This window comes from Acanthopagrus latus, chromosome 1, assembly GCF_904848185.1.
Source record: "Acanthopagrus latus isolate v.2019 chromosome 1, fAcaLat1.1, whole genome shotgun sequence".
NCBI classification, from domain to species: Eukaryota; Metazoa; Chordata; class Actinopteri; order Spariformes; family Sparidae; genus Acanthopagrus; species Acanthopagrus latus.
The window spans coordinates 8747794-8771498 of NC_051039.1; the positions used below are offsets into that span (position 1 = coordinate 8747794).

The 23705-nt window shown below is 42.1% G+C and overlaps 2 protein-coding genes across 3 annotated transcripts; both read right to left on the reverse strand.

Annotated features, from left to right (window-relative positions):
- Positions 1-3024: 3024 nt before the first annotated feature.
- Positions 3025-17083, reverse strand: klhl2 (kelch-like family member 2). 2 transcript variants are annotated; one of them, XM_037113408.1, is made up of 15 exons: positions 16549-17083; positions 11822-11941; positions 11614-11720; positions 11384-11505; positions 10607-10769; positions 10329-10438; positions 10070-10186; positions 8464-8613; positions 8228-8345; positions 6654-6851; positions 6417-6518; positions 6088-6216; positions 5834-5974; positions 5592-5735; positions 3025-4654 (listed from the first exon to the last, which is right to left on the reverse strand). In XM_037113408.1, the coding sequence occupies exons 1-15, from the start codon at positions 16614-16616 to the stop codon at positions 4626-4628; spliced, it is 1818 nt and encodes a 605-aa protein (XP_036969303.1). In that variant the 5' UTR covers positions 16617-17083; the 3' UTR covers positions 3025-4625. The 2 variants fall into 2 exon arrangements, with proteins under 2 accessions (XP_036969303.1, XP_036969305.1); XM_037113410.1 differs by lacking the exon at positions 16549-17083 and adding an exon at positions 12134-12152.
- A 2704-nt stretch (positions 17084-19787) lies between these two features.
- med28 (mediator complex subunit 28) lies at positions 19788-23294 on the reverse strand. Its single transcript, XM_037116808.1, has 4 exons — positions 23098-23294; positions 20816-20882; positions 20630-20742; positions 19788-20324 (listed from the first exon to the last, which is right to left on the reverse strand). The coding sequence occupies exons 1-4, from the start codon at positions 23254-23256 to the stop codon at positions 20121-20123; spliced, it is 543 nt and encodes a 180-aa protein (XP_036972703.1). The 5' UTR covers positions 23257-23294; the 3' UTR covers positions 19788-20120.
- Between the last annotated feature and the right edge of the window lie 411 nt (positions 23295-23705).

The window sequence follows — 23705 nt, forward strand, 5'->3', positions numbered from 1 at the left end:
TATGGTTTGTGATCATTTCACTGGACAATCTTAGTTTGGACCTTTCGCCAGTATTCTTTGTAAAACAACGTAGACGTGGGACAAAAGCACCTTGTAAAAGGAAATACCCTGCGTGTCTTGATGCAAAAAGACATACAGACCTACAAGTAATGCAATGCAGCAGCTTCAAAATGATTCATCACTTGTATGTTTTGCTTCACCTACGATGGCAATGACCATTAAAAATATTCAATTTCCATAAATGTACAGAATCCATGATTTGGATTAGGCTACATTGTGATCTACAGGTGTTTCCATCTCTCTGTTCACTCCAACATCTGAAACCTTGTCCTATCTCAGTTTTGAGTTAGGCCTACATTTAGGATTTTTGTTACCATTGAAACATGTTTCCTAACTGCATTCAGGAAAAAAAATCCTATCATAACTTAGGATAGGAACTGCAGAACTATCCGACTCCAAACTGAAGAATTTCCTAAATTTGTTATCGTTATTTAGGGAGATTTAGTCTGTCCTGACTTAACAAAGTCTGCCTGACTGGCAGCACCACTGTTGGTAGTTCTGTTTGACAATGAGACAACTGAGACAATGTTGGTTTTTGAGATGGTGAGAAGCTAATGTTGGTTTTGTAGAAGCCAAAACTGATGTGAGGCTTTTAGAGAAGCTAACACCAACATTAGCCTGTTGGAGAATGTGGGTGTTGGTGTTTAATGAGTGTCTTAGCTTTCACGATGAATGCCCGCAGCTCATCACAGCCGAATTTGAACGCTGGTCTTTTCTTGTCCAATATAGGAAGCACACCAGTCAATGAAAAAAGTTCTGGTTCAGATTTCTGAATAAAAGATGTGAGGTCTGAGATAGGAAACAGTCATGAATGTTTAGTTTTGTTTGTTTTCTGTAGCTCATGCCAAGTCACAGCCTGTCCTTAAACTTGCAAGGTGAATTTTGGTCCTAAACTGGATTGTTTGCAGTTCTACCACATGGCAACCTGAACTAGTTATATTTGTTTGGCACTGAAGGTTTGGGTAACCATTAATCCATGTACCCTGTCCTGCTACACAAGACAGGAACACAAACGCCACGCCTACGCTCACTGGAAACTACATTCAAGAAAAATTAACTTCATTTTATCAGTATTTTGAGAACAAATGAAAAAGAAATTCTGCTAAAAACTTTTTTTCACATGAAGCATGAAAAGAAGTCTTCTAAACTTGGTTTCACACATGAATCCTCTAGAAAACATTTTCATTTGGTTTCACGCATGAAAAATAAATTCGTGTAAAAGAACATTTTTCACTCAATTTAGCAAAATGAAAGAACAATTCTTTCAAAAAACTTTTTTCATTTGGTTTCAAACATGAAAAAAATTCCTAAATTTTTTTTACTTGTTTTCACACAAAAAAATCTACAAAAAACTTTTTTCACCCAGTTTCAAACATGAAAAAATGTGTGAAATTAAGTAAAATGAATGTGAAAAAGAATTAAATGGAATGTGGAGAAATCTCACCTCAAAATCACCTCCAAAATGTATAAACTCTATTTACAGTATCCTAAATATTTTTCACTCGATATAACAAAATGAAAATAAATTCCACAAAAAAACTTATTTTTCTCAGTTGCACACACACACACACACACACACACACACACACACACACACACACACACACACACACACACACACACACACACAATTGCCTTAAAAAACATTTTCACTGGATTTCAGAAAAGGAGAAAGAAACTTTTTTCATTTGGTGTCAAACATGAAAAAAATGCGTGAAACCAAAAGGACTCACCTCCAAACTGAATAAACTCTATTTACTGACCTTTGACCTTTCACCAAACTAATTCCCTCACAGGTTAGTTCATCATTATCAGTCAGTCTTCTTCCTGATGTCGTACTCCATCACAGGTTCACATGTGGTTACATTTCACTGCAGCAGCATGAAGAACTCTCACCTCAGAACCACCTCCACACTTAATAAACTGTATTTACAAGTATCCTGACTTTTGACCTAATGTCAAATCAATTCCCTCTTGGGTTAGCTCATCATTGTCTTTGCATCAGCTGCGTCTTTCATCGTGTAAGCTTATGGGAAAAATCTTATGAATATTAATATAAATACGTTTCTGTCCCAAATGCCCTCAACCTAAACTGGACCTTTAACATCTGTGTTGCTACATCTTCATCTCTAGATGATATATCTGATTATCCACACATAAAACTCTGTTATCAAGTTAAAAAAGAAAATGTAAATGATCAAGTTTTTACTTATGAATTCAGAGCACCTGTTCTTGGTTTAATGGGCTGCAGCTGTGTGGATGTGTGCTAACTCCAGTCACTGAGCACATGCACAATATATTTGGGGGATTTCTAGGGAGCATTCAGGTACTGGGACACTTTGGGACTATCTACAGATCTATGAGCAGTTTGAAACGCTGCTATCACATGTAGTTCTACTATATGTCCACTAGATGGGCATCACTGACAAACTGTGTGTTAACCGGTCAGGCTGTGAGAAAATATGGAGAACTGAACAATAAATAAATGGCTCAATAAATGCATGAATATGGAGATAAATGTACCAAAAATGCATTCATTTACAAAAATGTGATATTAATGGATAATTCTGCTTTAACTTGCCTCCATGTATTTACCTTTTTATTAATTCAGCAATTGATTTACTTTCCCATGTAATCTCCCATTTAATTCATTCATTTTCCATTTCAGATTTATTTACAATTTGCATTTTGGGGCAGAACTGTCCCAGTTTAATTGATTTCATGCATGGATTGGCCTATTCATTTATTAATTGAGCTGTTTACATATTCATTTTTCTGATTTTGGCAGGTTCAGTCCCCCACAGAGAGACTAATTTAAGATGAGTGTGTAACTGGGAAGGCAAATGCTTCTCTTACTTTTACTGATCAGAGCCAAAAAGTATTCATTTTCAACACTCAACACTAATAAGTGATACATGAAAACGTAATAAATGAATCAACGTTACTGAAATATCACAAACAGCGTTTTCCATTTCAATGTTTTACTGATTTGGCAAAGTTTTAAAAACAGAGTATATCATTTCACAGCTTTAAATACAAGAAGCATATTTATTAATGAGAATATAAAACAAGTAATGAAACATTTTCAAAGTCATTAGCCTACATGACATTCTTCAATACACTGACGAGAAACAGCGATACCAGTTACTATTATAGCAATTTTCTTTTTTTTTTCCCAATATAGGAGGAGAGGGAAGAGAAAGAGACTGAAGAAGAGAAAAGAAAAATCAAGACTAGGTTTGGTCACTTTCCAGAAAGAGAAGAGAACAGATTAGTAAAGTAGTAAAGAGAGACGGAAATGAAGAGACATATTAAAATTGGCACATTCATAGTACGTCAGGGTGCGCAGTAGTTAATAGGGTTGCTACACCGAGGGAGAGGAGGGGGGCCGCTGAAGGAGAGTCGGGGGGGGGGGACCATGCAGTGAGTCCAGGCTGCTGCTGTTGTCATTAGTGGTTACAACCACAGCAAAGATGGCTGCCAGGAGACAGTAAAGCACTGATACATCCAACCGTTTTCATCTCGAACAGCTTCTCCCTCTGTCCATCACTGGTTTTTTTTTTGGCAACGTGAAACGAGGCTTCTCTCCCTCACCGGAAGAGTTCCTGTGAAAGTCTGTTGGTTTTTTTTTTCAAATACTTTAAGTAGAAATGTACATTTCCTTGCGACTCCCTCTCCCTCGGCTGTTCTGAACTCATGCAGGCTAACGCAGCATCGTCGATCTGAAATCAAACCCTTCGTCCCCGGTACAAAGGTGCAGAGTCCCGGCTGAGCTAACGGCGCTCAAGGGGTGAGAAGAGGAGGAGAGGAGGGACGCGGGGGGGAGGGGAGGGGAGGGGAGGGGGGTGTAGTTTGACATTCAGGCACTCTTGAAACAGCCACACGGCAACACTGTAAAAAGGTCAGAGGTCAGACGGAGTGCGCTCATGCGGCGTCGGACCAGGCGTCACCACACAGATGCACACGAACACGCATGCTCACATGTGCAAGCGAAGGAGCACCTTTAAATGCAAGCGCGCGCACACACACTCACACGGACAGACGCACAAACACACTCACAAACACACTTTTCAGGAGGATTAAAAAGAAACAAGGGAGAAACAAAGATGTCAGTCCCAAATGGTCCTTCTCTGCCTCCCTCTCCCGTAGATTAGATCAGTGGTCTCTCTCTCTCTCTCTCTCTCTCAGAGCCGCGTTCATGTTAACATTACTAATGTTAAAGTAACTTTGCCGTTAAAGTAGCCTCATGTCAGTAGCGTTCAATGACACTGCAACGGTGCTTCAAACTGGTTTTTTTGTCCAGTCGCTGTGGCAGTCCTCCCAGGAGGGGATCAAGACGCGGGTTCAATCCCCCCTGGTTTGTTACAGCTCCCCCCCGTTCAGGTTAAGTGCAAAAAATCTTCATCTCCTTCCTCAACAACAACAATCTTGTCATTTTTCTTCATCTTCGTCAGCGCCTGTGCTAACGCTGCCCGACATCGAAGCATTGGCATCGTAGACAGATCCAAGATCAGTATTCAGCAGAGTGCACTCTGCTCGGAATCAATGGCAGGAGTCAAGTGCAGTCATAAGGGCTTGTCGATCACAGTCACACCTGTGGTATGAAAATAAATAAATATATATATATATATAACGTTATCATTAACATATTATCATACTGATGTTGGCAAAATCTAATACAGTGATTCTAAAAGTGTGAAGGTGGGCTGTGACACAACGGCAGGTGAGCCACAAGAGGTCATTTACAATACGTCTTTTCATTTCTTAAATTTGCAACAGAGTTTGAAATTACCATAAAATGTGTAACTGTGATTCAATATTTTAATTTAAAAACATATACTCATAACTGATAGTCAAATAACAGGTTCTTCTTTATTGATCCAGCCTTTTAATTTTATCTTTAGTTTTCACAACATCGGTCACAAAAAAGGGGCGGCGTGTGGTTTTCGAGAAGAAATTCAAACTCAGGATTTAAATACTTATAATAACAATATTAATGATGTAATAACACAAACTCAGAACTATTTGTCTTTTCCACGCGATAACAAACAAACTGTTCTCAGAGGAAAATAAGGTCCCCAGAACAGTCTGAGGCTAGAAAGGAGGCAGAATTCAATTAAATCTCTACACAGACATGTAAAAATTTGGATTATATATTTTTTTTAATTCAAAATTGAGTACCGGCCCACGTCAAGCACATTTGCTACAATATTTGTTTTTTAGTTCAGGGATAATGTTTAAGATCTGGATAATAAAGTTAAAAAGATAATAAGAAAATTGACAAAAATCGCAACTGATTTAATCAAATAATGCTTAACACAATGTAACAAACGCATGACAATAGGCAAAACTTCAATTTCCTTGTGAGGAAGGATCTGACATGATTACGACGTGACTCTCACATGTTGATGAAGACATTCCACCAAACCACTGCCCGAGCTTTTTTCAAAAGTCACCTCTTGTATCAGTTTGGATGCAAAATGTCAAGTCAAGTTTTCAGCCCCCTGTGTGTTCACGCGTCGCCTACACACCTGCATAACTCCGCCCTGTGCTCATGCAGGTCGGCAGTAGCGTCCACTTGTCCGAGTTTGGATTGTAGAACTCCACGGAGGCCAAGTTGCAGCTGCCATCGTCTCCTCCCACCACGTACAGTAAGTTGTTCACGGCACACACACCTGAAAACACAAAACGGAACCAAGGTTAAATGCACACCCAATGGTGAGAACGTCTCGACCGTGAGGATGTCTGGAGGACGGACGGGGGTCCGCGTTACCTGCGTTGCGGCGACACATGTTCATGTCAGCTACCTGTCGCCAGCTGTTAGAGGCCGGATCGTAAACTTCACAGCTCTTCCTCACTAGTGGGCCGTCGTGACCTCCCACGGCATACAGCAAACCTTTTAACACACCGACGCCTGAGGAAGACAAAGGTTTTACAAATTTGACATTTTGTCCAAAGAAGAAAAAACGGATCTAATCTTCCACTGAGTCTGTTGTTTTGTCGGATTCATGGAATAAATGAATGAACCTGCTCCGCTGCGTCTCGTGCCCATCTCAGTGATGTAGCTCCACGTGTTGCTTTTAGGATTGTAAGCTTCTACTGTGCTCAGACACTGTCTCGTGGCACCATCATAACCACCGACTGCATACAGGATCCCTTAAAAAACCACAAGAAGTGACACAGTTCATAATTTAGAAAGCCAAGCCAGTGTTTCGCCTCCACGAACCGGCTTCAATTCCTCTTAAAAAACACAAAAATGTATTAATTGCAGTACCACTGTATAAGTGTTTCTGTTATTTTGTCCAACCTCTGGTCTGTTTCTAAACGCAGGCTGCAAATCTGAGAACTGTATTCACCATTGACAACGCCCACTCCCACGCTGCTCCTTCGGGTGCTCATGGGTAACACATGGAACCACTCGTCTGTCTTGGCGTTGTACGCCTCGATTGTCGACAGACCTGCGAACACACAGGACGCGGATCAGAAACACCACGAGAATGTGCATTGCTTATCATTTCCTGTTGTTAAACACAAATAAAAGCCTGAAGGGGATTCAGAGTCTTGACCTCACCGACACACCATCACAACTGTACCTGTGCTGCCGTCGAAGCCCCCCACGGCGTACAGGAGTCCGTTGAGCACAGCGGCTCCGAGCGTCGATCGGCGGTCCTGCATGCTGCTCACGCTCGTCCAGCGGTCCATCATCGGGTCGTAACAGTCGACCGTCCGTACGCGTAAAGATCCGTTGAAACCGCCTACGGCATACACGCAGCCGCTCACGTACACCACACCTGAAGGGAAACAACACAGGAGTTAGTCACAAACCCATAGAGTGAGGGCGATTACTGAGCAGAGGAGGGTCATCTCTGGTCACCTCTGGTCGCCTTCATCTGCGAATTTAATCTTGAACATCAATTTAGTCTTATCATTTCTCCAAAACACAAGTATCATTCACAACATCTCTGTTATCACATTTTAAATTAGACCCACTGGCACAATAAGTTGTTTTTGGAGTCTCATTCCTAAGTCGTTGTGATTGTAGGATGGGCCTGTCTCCATCCGAAAGTGTCAATTTTTGATGAGTATTTTATTTTTCTACAAAGAGGACCTTTAATATTTTGTGAAAATGCACATAATTATATACAAATATCTAACTCTGAGGACAGAGCAGTGCAGATGGCAGTGTTGGCAGCTCTGTCTATGGGTGTGTGATGAAAGATGGTTAAAAACCCGCCACCAGGGGGCAGCACAGTAAAAAGGATGTGCTGTAGGCAGCAACACCCAGATCATATTCAAATATGCACAGTGCCGAAAAAACAAACAGGGATGCAACAGAACACACCAAGATAACCAAGACCTGAGTCGAGAGCATGCGCAGCTGACTGTCCAGATGTTACCACAGTCTGGAGTCGTGTCTGCGCTTCTGAATCAAATGTCAACGGTGACATCAGGAGCTCCAGCAGAGGCAACACACGGCACTCATTTTATAGCAGCAGTCGCATTGTAATGGGCAAAACCTCATTTGGACAGTCAGTCTTCTCTGATAAAGGAGAAACACTCATGGCTGGAAGAGAAACAACGCTGTTCACACAACTAAAACACCTGCACAGACATTACTGAAGCTTCACAGTGCTGTATTTTTGTACATGTATTGTAATTTTATTCTCCCTTTCCTGTCTACTTTTCATTTTTTAAAAGGCCTCCCATATTTCTTGAGCATGTATCAATGTTACCGTTATGTCCATGTTGAGTAAATCAACTAAAACTGAATATATTACGACAGGTCGACGAGGCCTGTTCTTTTCTGGAACACTGTCGGGGAAACGCAGCCTCCCTTCGCTTGAATTCGGAGGACACGACCAGCTGATTCTCTGCAACCCTCAGAATCCTCCATCCCACCGCGTCGTACTGTGTGTTGTACCAGAGTGTTCAGGTGGAAACATCAGCTCAAAGTGTTTGTCTACCAAACACAGATTTAACGACATTATACAGACAGTTTATTAAATGTTGACCTTGTACAATAATTGCCATATAGATAAACACCTCTTATGGCTGTTTGAGGGCATGTTGCTGCTGATAAACTTCTATTAACTCATTATTTATAAGTCAGCGTGCCACAGAGGATTCAGCCGATTTATTGTGGTGAGTGTAAATGAGGGCATCCCACCTGCTCTGCACCTCCTGGTCGGCAGCTCGGCCACCTGGTACCATCGCTGCTCCTCAAAGTCGTAACACTCGACACTGCGGATGGCCTTTGGAGCCTGGCCTCCGACCACAACCATCACCTGAAGAGGCAGGAAGTCATCAACTGTGCAATTACATAAGGCACTGCAGATCAACTCTTTAATTCTTATTATTGATTAAGAGCGAGTTCTCTTAACTCCGTAGAGAATGTGTGGACACCTTAGGACAGCAGGCTGGCGTCCTCATCCGTGTGCGTGCAGTTTTCATCAGAGCCCTCTGGTCAGCGGGCAGCAGGTGATACTTCATGGCCTCGATCAGGTAGTCTTTACACGCGCTGCTGTTCTTTATCAGAGACTCCTCCTCCACCCGCTAAACACAGCAAGAGAGGAAGCAGAGTTAGTTAGAGGTGGAATTTTAATAATTTCTTTAATTCACCATGAGCCTTCAAAAGTAGTATTAAAGAAGCGGTAGCTGTGGATTTCTCTTCTCCCTCTCAGACGAAAAGACCTTTCATAAAAAGTGAAGCAGCGCTCACATTCGCTCCACCACAGACAGACAATAGAATCACTCGGCAAGAAACTGCTTCTGAGGTAGTTCTCGCCACGATAGGTGTCTCATGACCACTAAACACACCCATCAGGCTTCCTGAGGCTGTGGCAGTCACAAATCTGTCCACACACAGATGGGAAATGGTGAAGATAATACCAGCTGTGATACGGTGGAGGGGAATGATTGAAAGCTGGGGTAAGACCCTGACACACCAAAACGACATCAGAAATCAAGCTGCATCGAAGGCCGACTGCTGCGTCGCCTCACGTCTCCTCCTGCAAAGCCGCACGTCAACACACTGCAAAGACTATGACCTGCGTGAGAGGAGATGCCTCTCTAGTGAAATATAAACCGTTGTTAGGATCAAGCAGCATTTTTTGACACACCTCTGGCTAACATGGCCACTGCAGATCGATAATATGTCTGACAAAAAGTTGCAAATGGTACTGGCGAAGAGGCAGAGGAGGGACAGGGGAAAAAAATAGGGAGAAACTGCGCTCGACGCATGAAATCAGGGATGCCACAGCAACGGGCTTCTTTCTGTTCCTTTTCTCATGCGCTGATCCGCTTACCTGAGTCAATCGTCCTTCGTAATGATCTCAGCTACACAACTGTAAAGTTTCGTGACGGTATCTCGCAGCTTTGATGCTACTGGGCTGACAAAAATCCTATCCACAGACAGAAATTCAAACACCTGGCAAAATCCTTAAAAATCACTTCCGTGTTAGTTCCAACTACGACAGACACACAAACTGGAAACATTAGCAGCCAGCGCTGTCAATGCCGGCATTAAAAAAAAAAAAAAAAACTAGTTGGACAATGTCTTCTGTAATCTGGATGTGTAAGCAACATGTTGCCTGGCTGTTTGCTAGCAAACACAGACAAAATGTGAGTGTTGAAACAAGACTGACACTGAGGGATGAAGCAGTTCTTAAGCAGCAGTGGTGGCTGTACTGCGGTGTATCTATAGTCGACAAATAGGCCACAATATAAATGCCTCATTATCTGGCCAGTAAATTATAAATGTACATTATGTATCTCGACAACCAGGTGCTGTAAGATAAAGGTAAGATAAAAATGTGTATGTGTATTAATTAATACTGCAGTAGACTGACTTCATCACTCTTTATGTAGTTCACGCATTTTGGTTAATGGTACAACAATGTGGGAAAATGAGCAACAATGGAAACTCCAGTTTAGCATGCAGCTGCTTTCTCAAACCCCCGTGAGTCCCACAGAAACCGTGACACAACAGCGGCTCAACAGATGCTCGTACCTGAACCAGGTATTCTCTGGAGAGAAGCGGCAGGCGAACGTGTTCCATCAGGTGAGCCAAGTGTTCCTGCCGGACGTCTTTGTCGTGGTTGACCCAAGCTATCACAGCCTCAAAAACCTACAGAGTGAAGTACACAGACAAACTGTAAATCACATCTGGTACAATTGTTTGTTCACGTTGCCCTACCTGATATATCGAGCAGGGTGTGTGTGTGCGTGTGTGTGCATGTGTGTGTGTGTGTGTGTGTGTGTGTGTGTACCTTTTCCTCTGTGGGGATGGTGAGCTTGTCGCTGGCGATCAGACTGGATACTTGCTCCATCCCCAAATTGAGGAACTCTTCACTCCCGACCACCTCAGTGAAATGTTGCTCTGTCGTGAAAAAAAAACACGACTTTGTGACTCAACATTTTCATTAATTAAACCTGCTCTCATTCTGTCTCATCCACTGTCCCACATCCTCACAAACCTATTTCAGTGGAGCAGCAGGCGCTGTTCACACACATGAATATACAGACACACACACACACACACACAAACCTGCATAGCTGTTGGCCTGTGTGAGGAGCTGAGAGCAGGCGTGTAGGTCAGCGAAGGCTCGTATTCCCAGACAGTTGGATGGATGAAGCTGAGAGCTCAGGAACTCACAACAAGCTTTCTTCACCTCGTTCAGCTGGAGCAGACCTGCTGCGGGCAGCAAGGCCTGGCAGACACACACAATATCCTGCATGAAGTGACAGCTTTGGTATATAATGTGAATATAATTAAAATTGCAGGGTAGCAAGATGTGTAGAGACCATCTTTATCTCGGTTGATCACAGGTTCAATTAGTGAAAATGACCCGTTTGTCACTGCTACAGTTTCCTTTAGTGAGAAATGAATCTGCTCTGCTCGAGACTTCTCTGATAAAATGCAAGTGTGTGGACTGAAATACAAGATGTTTCCAACCTAAACCCAAGGAGAAGTCCAGAAAACTGGACTGGCAGTACGTTGACCGTTAAAGGTGTAATTTGTAAGAAATGGACAGAATTCAAAAGTAGCTCCAAAACTACAGGGGGCAGCCTTACAGCGGACCGCTGCTCAGAAGACTCTTTGCTGTAGTTATTTTTGGGTTAGGAACTATTTTCAATTCAGCAAGTAGCTCAGTTAGCTGTGGAACTAAATGGACCTGTACGTCTGCCCGCACGACAACCTCGGGTGACAAAGGGGAGTCACTGCAGTCACTGAAGGAGGTGATTTACAGCAACTCTAACCACGACAATGACTCCGGAGAAGGGGAAGTTATTATTGTGTGTGTGTGAATTTCCGTGAGTTTACCTGCACGTTCTCCTCCGTGACCTGGATCTCTGCCGTATAGATGTAGTCCACCAGCAGGCCCAGAGTCCAGCCGTCCATCTCCTTTATCCTCACCCGTTTCGCTCTGCTCTCTGCCATCTCACCTGTTGGCACACATGTGTTAGACAACCCTGACCACATAAAACTAGGGCATAAAACCAAAAAAAGAAACTGAAACTGAAGCTGAAAAAACGCAGGTGGAGAGTCCTGACCTGTGAACATAGCGTGGAAGTAGGGGCTCCCTGCAGCCAGAACCACCCTGTGAGCAGCGATCTCTACATCCTCCGCCACTATGGTCACGTCGCACAACAAGCTCTGGCTGTACGGGCGTTAGAGAGATCAAGAGCCGGGAGGTTAAATGTTTAACGGGGGGCACTCTGAGGATTTGGGGGCAAATGACACAGCAAAGAAATGAATCACCTGCGCAGCTCGTTCATGACTTTGAACGCCTTCCTCATGTGCCGAGGGTTGAGAGTGACAGGACCTTGCCTCTCGACTCCGTCTTCTTTGTCCAGAGCGTGTGGACAAAGTCTAGTGCACCTGAGAGGGACAGCACAGATATATGAACATGAAGCAAACACACAAACATGTACACACATTAACTAAGTATCGATGAATGTCTGGGTTATTATGCTGCACATGACGGAGGGCCAATATATATATGACAGGACATCTCAAAGTGCATTATCTTTAATACAGTAATGTCATCTTGGTTCCTTCAGGTTAATATACCTTGAGCACCTTGACGAACACCCCTCCCCCTTTCTATGCTTCCTAAACTACAGTCTCTGAACTTCCTTAGAAATACAAAAATGTGAAATTATCGGTTATCTTATTAGCTTGAAAAAAAAAAAACACACACACACACACCATCCATCCATCCATAAACACCAAGCACAGACACCAAGCTACATGAAGAAGAGGAAACAGAGGGAACAGTATGAGTCAGCGCTGTAGCAGTTTACAACTCTGACCTCATGACTTTACAACTTACAAACAATACAGCGCTTTTCTAGCCTTACAGACCACTCGCATATCCGTACAACATGAGTTGGCATTCATCTATTCACAGCCACGTTCGTATGATGGTGGGAGAGGCTGCCATGCAGGGAATCAATATGGAGCAATATGGAGTTCAGTGTCTTGCCTAAGGACACTCTGATATGTAGACAGCAGAGGAGGCCAGGGATTGAACCAGCGACCCTCCGCTTAGTGGAAGATACGTTACTTCATTGCAATCTCATGTTCTGCTGGGAAACCTTGGGTCATGGTAGCCACTTGACATGCACAACCCACAAAGACCAGGACCAATTATACTCTCTCTTGGCACATCTCTGCCAGAGCGGGACAATACCCAGTGCCCCCATCACGGATTGAACCTGGCTCTGACCCATTAAGGCGGGAAAACACGACCTCCCGGAGGGCTACTGCGGTGTCTGGCACCGGCCCGTTGGCGACGAATCCTTTGAGTCCTGTGGGTTGCGATGTGGGGCCTACGTGGATCAGACTGACACATCCACCCTCGGATGCTTGATAGGATTTGGATCTGGGGAATTCAGAGACCAGGTTGAGCTCTTTTTTTTAATGGTCATTGGGGTGTTTGTGAGTGTGAGTTTAAAGAGGACAGATCTCCAGCAACACTTCTAGTATATAGAACAACGTTATTATTAGACCAAAGAGTTTCAGACTTGTGGCCTTAATCAGAGTGGAGCACCCCCCTTCTCCTTGCACCCTGGAAGTTGGGGGAAGTAAATAAAGTTGTGCCGGAAAACCCTGTCTCTGCTTCTACAGCTTTGGCAGTGTGTCCAAGCACGGTGCATTGTCCTGCTGGGAGGGCAACTGCCATCACCATGAGGGGAATACTTGGCCTGCAGTGGTGTTTTGGTGGGTGATTTGTGTCAGGTGACATCCACACGAAAGCCAGGACAAAAGGTTTCCCAACAGCACATTGCATTATAACCAGCGCTGCACAATGTAGTAAAAAAAAAAGGGGTTATTATGACTATTCTTACAGATAATTTGCTGTATGATTCATACGTTTCCTTACGTCTGGAGAATCACATTTGTCCATATTGCTTTTCAGATTATGTCTAAATTAACTGTGCAGCCTTAACTGTAACGAAATGATCAATCGAACAGTGCTCCTTTCTCTTGTCAGCGTTTTCGATGTCGTTGCTGATTGGTGTATATTTTTGGGCATTCACCTCTAGAGACTTCCAGCCATGTGGTGCTGGCTTTATCTTCTGAGGGTTTTCAGATGCTTCTTTGCTTCCACCACAGCACAATACTTCCAAATACAGACAAAGTCCCCATGAAAAAAAAAAACTGTTCACAGCGTGTTATGTGGATTATTCGCAGGAGTTTGGTCATTGTGAGCAGAGATTGTTGCTGTAATGTGCTTTTAAAAATGTAATTTTTCATGCTGTGATGCCACATATTAAACTCCATTCACCTCCGTTGTGTTCGGGTATATAACTGGGTAGAATATTAGAATAAAACAAATATAAACCGCCTTTTAATACTAAGGTAATTCAACAGCAACACAAACTAAACCCCCAACACTCACCTCCCGTCCTCAGAGCAGGACATAGATTTTTTTTAAGCTTTTGCATCAAAATTACATTAATAGTTTTCTCTACATTGACCAGTCAAATTTTCAAAACCCTCAACAGAAAAACTGAGAAGGGTTAATCATTTCCCTCACAAATCACAAAGTTGCATGGATTTCATTAGCAACACTGGATTGCCTTCTTCTTCCTCCTCCTCTCTTTTCTCCATACAAGTCAACTTTTTCCCCAAAAGCTCACCTGAGGCCTCTATTATACTCTGAACGTTGACTGAAGTGTTTTGTTTTTGATCCATTAGTTTGGAGTTTTCAGACTCAAGTATGTGTAATTCTAATTCTTGTGTACATACAATGGAGAAATATTGTAATTGTAAGTAAATATTTTCCCGACCAGGATATTTATTCTGGAATAATTATTACTGATTCGTCTTAATTTTTTCATTGTGTCAACTGTTTTGAGGTGAACTGATTAAAACCACACTCTTATTCAAGGATACGCACCAACTGAATGTAATATCATCTAATAAATCTGGTCCTCTAGTGGCCCCTCTACACGACGGGACCACAACATGAGCAGCCATAACTGATTTTTTTTTTTAAAACAGCACATGATCACTGCGATTATGGCGTTTTTCTGCCAGATAAACCTTTAAAGTCTTGGCCATTAAAAAAACACAAGCCACTGAGTGTAAATGTATGTGTAGATGATGCACATGTTCAGCACTTCATCCTACAAATACACAAACATTAAGTAATATTCAGCAGTGCTGCACGGAAGAAGCACTCAGATAATGTGTGTAGTAAAGGTACCAGGACTTGCATTTTTAAGTTGTTTACACTGACGCATCAACAGCATTTTACTGTTCGAGGTGCAGCTGATTATAACTTAACGTCTGGTGGTTCCCAAACTAAGGGTCGGGCCCCTCCACAGGGTCACATGATAAATCTATGGGATTGTAAGATGATGATTAATAAGTGCAAATGTTTAAAAAGGACACATTTATACAGAACTGTGTCTAATCTCAGCAGTATCTTAAAAACCCCAAAACAAGACAGTAGAGTGAAAAGTGGTAGGGATGCACTGTATGGATTGTTTTTTAGTCCCATAACAATTACCCATAATTACTTGTTTCTCATAGTCGTTACACATAAGATAACCAGTAGTTTCACTGCAGTTCATGCACACCTGAAAGTAAGAAAGGCTCAGATGGTGAGCACAGAGCAACGGACGGCTCTGATTGGATTTGTCGTGTTTAAACTTGTAGAGTTTGTGTCCCTCCTTACTGATTGCTTGTGGAACTTGAATTGCAAATCGTAATCCTGCTGTCTTCCTGTGAAAAAACGTCCACAGCGGTAATGACACGTTTGGCTCGCTAAGAACTTGGTATTTCACCTGAATGGGCGTGGTTTTATAGAACGCAGCAGCGCAGCTCCCGCCTCAGCCCGCCCCTCTGAGCGCACGCCGTTTTCCATCATTTTGCGTATTTGACCTCAGATTTTTGTGCATTTTTCTGTCTTGCAAGGGAGGCCAGGTCATGTTCTCTAAAGACAGACGAAACAGATCGCTCAGGCTAGACGTGCCAGACAAACTGATCTTTTCATTGTGTGGTCTGGACTTTTAATTGTAATCTTACTTTTAGACTTCATATTTTTTTTGTTTTTAAGTATCTGAAATAACATCTTAAAGGTTCTATTTGTAAGAAAAGCTGATTTTGGGGTCTCGTTCCCTACTCGTTGACAAAAACGTGTTAAAAAACCTAGGACAGGTTTTTTCTTACAAATAAACAGTTTTAAGTTGCAGTTTGATTAAGCTTAGGCAACAGAACGGGTTAGGTTAAGAAAAAGAGATCACCGCACGGATTAATATTTAAATTTCTTGTTGTTTATTAGCAGCTCACAAACTTTCAAGGCGCAAACAGTCACCTGATGTATCAGAGTTTGTAAAATGCTGCTCCAGCTTGGCCTGACATCACCTGTCCTGTTTATCGGCTGCCAATAAATAACCGATAACACACATTTCCCGATATCAGTCCGATAATCTATCAGTATGATATCTATCGTTCATCCCTGAATGGAAGAGTGCTTGAAATGTAGTTTCAAAGAGCAGAAAATTAAATACACACACACACACACACACACACGCAGCCTCACCCTTTCATAATAAAACATCTGACTCTCACATATGCATGCTGTTCAAAAAAAAAAAAAAAGAGAGAGAGAGAGAGGAAAAATCACGTGGCCCTTGTTTTCTGTCACAAACACACACCCACACACACATGGCTAATATAACACATACACCCCCCTTTTTTGGGTGCACATTAAACACAGCACATCAACACACCGTGGCATGATAACACAACAAACACACACACACACACACACACACCCTCCAGTGTGTTTGCTGCTGCTGCTGCGGACAGGCTCGGTGCGAGTCCCCGGGTGTCAGTGAGCGATCCCCCCCGGTCAGCGAGCTGCCACACCGGCTGGCCGCTGTCTCTGTCAATGCGGCACCATCAGTCAAGCAGCCACTGGGAGACGTCAACACACACACACACACACACACACACACACACACACTTACAGCGGATGACTGTCCATGATTCCGGTGTTTTTCAGAGGCTGAAAACTTGGCCCAGCGGCATGCACCATTCCATATCCACACGATGTCGTCTTCGGTGGGTCTTAAATCAAGCGGCGATCATGCGTCCGGAGGCGGCGAGACTGTGGCGGGCAGTGAACGCCAGCCTGCTGCTTCATGTAGAGACACACAAGCCCCCCGACTGCTGCGGTGACACTCAACACTAAAAAAAAAAAAAAAAAAAAAAACACGTTGCGATTCAACCCGGCTGTTGTACCCCAGTGGACCGCTGCTGCTCCTGTCGGCCGCCCCCCTCCCGATCAACGCGTAAAAATCAAAAATGGGGGGGGGGAAAGGCGTCAGAGCGTCAGAGGCGGCTCGCTCGGGCTCGGTTCGGTCCGCGCTTCATTCCTGGGTGTATCTGGGTGCGAGAGGCGGACGGACAGCGCTACCTGTTATTTTCCAATCGCTGATTAAAAACGCACAAACAAGGACATGTCGGCAAAGACGGTCCTCCGAGCGGCGAAGGCGTCCCTCAAGAAAGCACTGTCTCCCTCTAGCTGTGGGAGACTGACCACGGCCAGCCAGCCAATCAGCCAGCCAGTCAGCCAGCCAATCAGTCAGCCAGTCAGCCAGCCAATCAGTCAGCCAGTCAATAAAAACAGTCAGCTCAGATGGATCAACACTGCAGGGATCAGTATACACACAGGCAGGTTAAAGCAGTGATACCACCTCATGTCACAGTTTCATACATGATCTAAACCCTGTTCTAAATCTAATTTTTTTGTTGTTGTATCATTTTGGCTGTATTAATGCATATTATATACAATTTTCTCACAGTTTTTTTTTTTTTTTAAGTCCAACCTCAGCTCAAATAATGTGTTTGTAACCAGCTGGGTATATTACAGACAGACAGCTAAAACCATTAATATGATTTATTAAATTTTTTCCCCCCCCATCTAACCATCATTACAGCTTAAAATCATACACCCCATGTTATCAGGCGTTCAGTCTGTCAGTCTGTGGTCCTGGACTGGATGAGTTTTTATCATTTTTACTGTTTTTCGACTAAATAGGACACATGTGTTCCTGTGTTCCCCTTCTGTCCTATAGGGGGCCTTGTCTCATGATGAAACTTCACCCTCATGCAACTGTTGATACATTTGACGTTTGTTTAACTTTCATTTTTATCTTTTAGAGGTCAAACTCAGCTCGAACAACATGTCTATAACACACTGGGTATGTTACACACAGGCAGACTACACTTGAACCGCTAAAACACATTACAACTTTTGTTTTAATTACCCTAAACTGTGTTTAACAGCAGAGAGAACCCCTTAAATGTTGTTTATTCAACTTTAAATTTCACGACATTTCCTAAAGTGACCCCAATATTAGAAAAAAGGGAAATATTCCCTTTATTCACAGTTTCCTTGGAAGCTAATGATTATTTTCGGGCTTTCACAGAGTCAGTCACAGACTACAACAAACACACACACTGCTGGTTGATCTCAGACAGAACTAAAACTTTCTTGTGCAGGTGTACCGCCACATTTTCACAACCCCATACACAACTTTCAAAGATCAAAGTTCAAACAGTTTCACACACAACCGTAAAGGCCCTGTGTACTAATGCTTGTATATTCAGAGTGTCTAAACATGCTGCTCATATGATATATTTATAACACGCTGTGTATATTACAGACATCTCAAACTGTTGACATATTATATATCATTAAAACCCTTTCAGGCTTTCAGTTCTGTTGTCCTGGATGAGTTCCAGTGTTTCCTTTTTTTTTCACTAGATAAGGCAACTGTACCTGGATTTTGGCTCATAGACCAAATATATACTATTACCCTTGAGTCATATAGGAGGATTTTCTTCAATTTAAAACTAAACACAACAGAGAAAAGACCACATTTAGTACATAACAATGTAGCTTTTTATTCATTTAAGTTTCATAACTTCACTTATGATGAGTATATGTATTTTCTCAATGCATAATGTTTAATCGATTTCTTTCTTTCAGGTAGAAACAGTCTTCCACAGCGTAAAGACTAACCCAGAGGATGCACAACGAAGGTTTACACAACTACAGCTACTTGGGTTAATTACACATGATCTCAATCAGAGAATGTGTAAATGGAACAAAAGGGAAGCCCATTTGGAGTTCTGCAAATAATCTTGTCAATCCACGGTTCCCTGTTTTTCTCATGCCAAGTCCACGGGCCCATTCTGCAAAAAAAAGCTTTGTCCCCGGAGCCCATCTGTGAAGATTTTTGTCTGGCTGTACTGTCAGCGGACAGGCGATAGCTGTGAAACCGGGGAGAACAAGTCTGTTATGGTGTGAAGACACTGAATACATTAGAGGCTGTCAGGAGGCTCAGTCATGGCTCCTCTCAAGTCATTTCTATCATGATTTCATATGAAAAGTGAGAAGTTAAAGCCGTCAGCGCGGTTTTGTCTGTACTGTGATGACAAGATGCCACCTTGATAATTATTGTTTTTCTGTAATGTATTTTAAACCATGCATCATAGTTTGTAAGTGCTGCTTTTCTATTTCTTTATCATTCTTGTTATTGACTGATAACTCACATATGGGAAAGCTTAATCAGCGAATTAGTCTTGAATTAACATAAAGTTTGGGCACTTGTTAGAGACTTAAAGGATACGTTTCAAATCAATTTTAGATCTCAGAGCTTCTGGAGACTTGGATTACACTGGGAGATCGTTAGAAAGCCATTCTCTGTTTGTTTGTTTGTTTGTTTGATTGATTTTGGTCCCCAGCTGCTTCAGTTGTTTAGAAGAATGATGCGACACCATTTTGCTATGAAGTTCCAGAAATGTTTTGTTGACTGCAAAACTTCGACTGACTCTATTGACAAGATCATGACTGAAATTTCATTTTTGGATGCACTGTTCCTTTAATTTTTTTACACAAATTTCAAGAATGCAATTTATCTTTTTGTTAAATCCTCTGCTCGATGTTTGAACCCCATTTTGAATCACAGCCCTTTTCACAAAAAATGTAGTTCAAACTGCAATAACTTATAATTAAAAATACATTATACAACCCTCTCAGCTGCTGAGCACTGCACTTTATGACTGGTAAACTAATCTTCATACGAGAAATTGGCAGAACACCCCTTTAAATTCTACTGTTAATAATTGAACGTGTTTTCAGATCAGAAACATGTGACTGTGTGCACTGTGCAACGACAACAGATAATAAAGACTTCAGTCAGGATTCAAAATACTCACAAAATTTATTTTTACAGTAAAAAGTCAGCAACAGAAATATTTACATAAATCAAAATAGTGAAAAAAGTTGAAATAAAACTAAATCTAAGTCAGGATTCACTTGTTCAGGTGCATCCACACTAAACTTCCATGTCCCAGATACTCACATCCACCCTGTGTGACCGATCAATGCAGGGATGAATTTCTCGTGGCGGTGTGATGTCCAGCTGGTTGTAGCTACCTTGCAGGTCAGAGTTCGTTGTCACTCACATTCTGAGCGTGGGGCAAATTTCATTTAACCGAAGACTAATGTGACCGCACCTTTAGTAGCGTGTTAGTTTGGTTTTAAAGGGGCAGGGGGCAGGCTCGCGGAGGCCTGCTCCAGAAAGGCCAGCGGTCCAGGAGGGGGGAGGTCTGAGGGTTTGCGGTGCTGAACGCTCACGTCCTCGAGCACTTGTTGCCAGTGGTGCAGTTTGGACAAGTGTTTCTGAACCAGCAGCTCTTTCCTCTGCAGCTCATTGCGTAACTCTGAGACATCCTGAGGTGAGAAGAAAACATGTAAGTGAGGAGAGAAGGCAAATTAAAAACGAACAAACGGTGATGAATAAATAATATGTAAACACTGACGGCGTGTCACAAAGTGGAACAAAGTCACTGCCAGTGATCGCTGAATACAGCACAGATAACAGTTCTCAACAAGGAGTTTGGGGTTCTCCGGGAGTTCATTTTGTGCTTGCGCAGATAATTTGGGGATCATGAGTAGTGTGAAGTGGATGGGAGATGGAGAGGGCCACTTCAGAAGATTCAGGGTAAATGAGAGTGCAAGTCAGTATAAGAATTTACCTCTTTCACCACCTGCTCTGGTTTCTGCACAGATAACTGAAGCCTCTTCTGCAAGAAGAAGCACTCCGTCTGTCGCGCCACGTCCAGGAACTTCTGTATGCACTGGTCAACACCTGACATCAACAGAAAGAGACATCAATATACAGATTCTAATATGAGCAATATGAACAAAGAAATCTAACTCACCAGTTCGAATCTCCTCCTGGTCAGTTCCATTAACGTAGTCTTGGCTCACCAGAGATGCAAAACATGCCTGAAGAATAAACGCATAGAGAACATCGGTAACTCTTTCTTAATGAATGGCCCAAAATGCGGCTTGTTGGGGCTTCAGTACAGGTGGTTTTGTAGCCACCTAGTCTGTGATTGGATGAATAAGGAAGAGCTGTGTCAGAAAAGAAACAGTTTCCCCTTGAATGACACTAGTTTTCTAGACAAAGTAGTTTTGAAAAGAGGTAGGGTCAGCCAACTTTTTACACCGAACTAGGGAAATGATTTCTTTTGAGATGCACAGGGATAAAGCAGAAGCCTGACAAAGGTGGCGTCCAAATCTCAGGGAAATCCCAGCTGCCAAAAATGCTGCATTCAAGCACAATGTTTGGACAGGTCTACAAAACTACAAACTACTAAATTAATCTGAAACTATTCTGATAATTGATGAATCAATGTTATCATATGTCTATCATTATATGAGTCTATATATTAGATTTTTAAATCATTAAATTGTGATTTGTCATTTTTCCCACCATGGACACACAAGCAAATTTATGAGAATTTATACAAATAGACAGTATGCGAACACATGGGTAGGGAAGGCAATATGCTGCAGTGTTATCTCATAAGTGGGAACACGTGACAGATCAGATTGGTACAGTAGGTGCTGCTACATACGACAGGCAGATGGAGCATGTGGATGCTGACACAGCTGAACAACTGACAGACACACACACACACACACACACACACACACACACACACACACACACTGAACCCCTATGTGTCTGTTCTGCCTTCTGCTTGCACACCTACTGACCCTCATGTGAGGTGAGAAATCACATGTAAATGAAATTTACAGAAACTAGATTTGTTTTCTTAATGAGATTAATTACAGTGCTATTACTGTCTTACTGTCTGCTGGGGCTGGGCCTTCTGTCATTACTATAACAATATTGTATATGAGACTAAGTATTGTATTGTTTTTTTAAAGGCTGCATTACAGTGAAGTGATGTAATTTTCCATACTGTTGTAACTGTTCTCATACTTGCTTTTACCCTCTTAATCATTATATCCACATAACTCATGATTCTTAATAAAAAGTCTCATTTTGATTATATTTGACTTAGCTTCAATACAGTCACATCAATATTGTGACTTAATCAAAGCATTTGGTCAATATTTGATATGATTTGATGTGTCACCCACTTGTTGCATTTATGGAGTGCATTTGAGGAGATTTCAAAACTACCATATATATATATATATATATATATATATATATATATATATATATATATATATATATATATATATATATATATATATATATATATATATATATATATATATATATATATATATCATGTATTCCTATTAGGGGTCAACTGATAGGGCTTTTTTTATTGCCGATACCAATACAGATTATTAGCAACCAAGGAGACTGGAAAATGACATTTACTTTATTTAACTGAGATGTTACCAATCAGATATTGATGTTAGAGGGACATTGTGTGACAGGGTCCTGCATCAGAGGCAAAGCAGCATATTTTCAAATGACCTCGTTCTACCGGTAATCTGACAGAAAAATCACTGATAACGATAATTGGAAAATTATGAATATCTGCCCCAATAATCGTCTAGGGCCAATAATGACTCTACCAATGAGTCTATCTGATGGAATAAAGTAAACTGCCTCCTCTTACCATAAAGTGCAAGGAACACTAATGTCCATTTTAACTATTTGCTACTAAGAGTCAAGCCCAGACCACGACAGACAGTCCCAGAGCAGATATAAACAAAACGGTGTGGCCAGTTTATGACTTCAGAAGTGACCTATGAAGCTAGATATTAAGACTTGTAGTCTTGTGTATGGAATATACAGGAAGTCGAGATACATTTGTACTTTGTGCAGATTATTAAGATGTTACATGGTCGCCTCTGGGCTGGAATAAAGAAATACTTTTGAAGTCTGGAAGGACTGGAGTGCAGCTCGAGCCTCTGACGTGATGCTAATGAGCCAGTCTGGATGTGGCATTAGTTTGTTATCTAACTAGTTAAGTTAGCTACACAATTTGTGTGCTCTTAAGACGTGGTTAACATAATGAGCTTTTCATGGCCATCAGGTGGTGACTGCAGCATCTCAGCAACACTAGCGAAGCAAATGTTAGCTAGCTGCAAACTCACCTAGCTAGCTAAATGTGCTAATAACAGTTAGCACACACTGCTAACAGAAGTTCGGACATTAGCGTCCTACCTCGAAGGAAGCCTCCAGTTCATCCACCAGTGTGTTGCCTCCCGGGGCTCTGGGAGCGGTTACGGGGAAGCCCGGCTGGCCCGGTCCGCCGGGACCACCGACGGGATGCGCACCTGACGGCTGCTGGCCCGAAAACATCCCACTCATGGATGATGCCATCTTGATCCGAAGCGTTTCTGTCGCCCCAGTTCCGCACATGCGCAGAAACAGCTTCCTGTGTACAGTCTCTGGCCAAAAGTATGTGGACAGTCATGTAGTCATGTTGATGCTACAACACTAAAAACTATATATAAGGCTGGTGTATATAACATATTATTATACAAATTATCATTGATTTTTCAAATTCTTATGTACTCTATTCTTTCACCTTTTTATTTTGACAAATCATTTACTTGAAGTAATAAAAAAGAAGGAAAAACACTGATTGAACTCATGACAAGCCCGACTGATATATCAGTTAGTTGACATTAAATGGTCAATAATGGCATATCACAAATATAGCTGTGTTGGTGTATAGTTTTGTCAATGTTAAACCTTATTACCTTAGATAATAATGCTGGAGAAGATGCTGGAAAACTGTATAATATCCTGCGTCAGTTATATAAATC

Excerpts from the sequence above, each read along its gene's own strand:
- klhl2 (XM_037113408.1), bottom strand. The coding sequence starts at position 16,616 with ATGGTGCATGCCGCTGGGCCAAGTTTTCAGCCTCTGAAAAACACCGGA. Across the intron at positions 11,721-11,821 it reads GTCATGAACGAGCTGCGCAG|CCAGAGCTTGTTGTGCGACG; the intron begins GTGATTCATTTC and ends ACGCCCGTACAG. Across the intron at positions 6,852-8,227 it reads GACCAGGAGGTGCAGAGCAG|GTGTGGTGTACGTGAGCGGC; the intron begins GTGGGATGCCCT and ends GTTTCCCTTCAG.
- med28 (XM_037116808.1), bottom strand. The coding sequence starts at position 23,256 with ATGGCATCATCCATGAGTGGGATGTTTTCGGGCCAGCAGCCGTCAGGT. Across the intron at positions 20,883-23,097 it reads AACTGGAGGCTTCCTTCGAG|GCATGTTTTGCATCTCTGGT; the intron begins GTAGGACGCTAA and ends TTTATTCTTCAG. Across the intron at positions 20,325-20,629 it reads CAGAGCAGGTGGTGAAAGAG|GATGTCTCAGAGTTACGCAA; the intron begins GTAAATTCTTAT and ends TTCTCACCTCAG.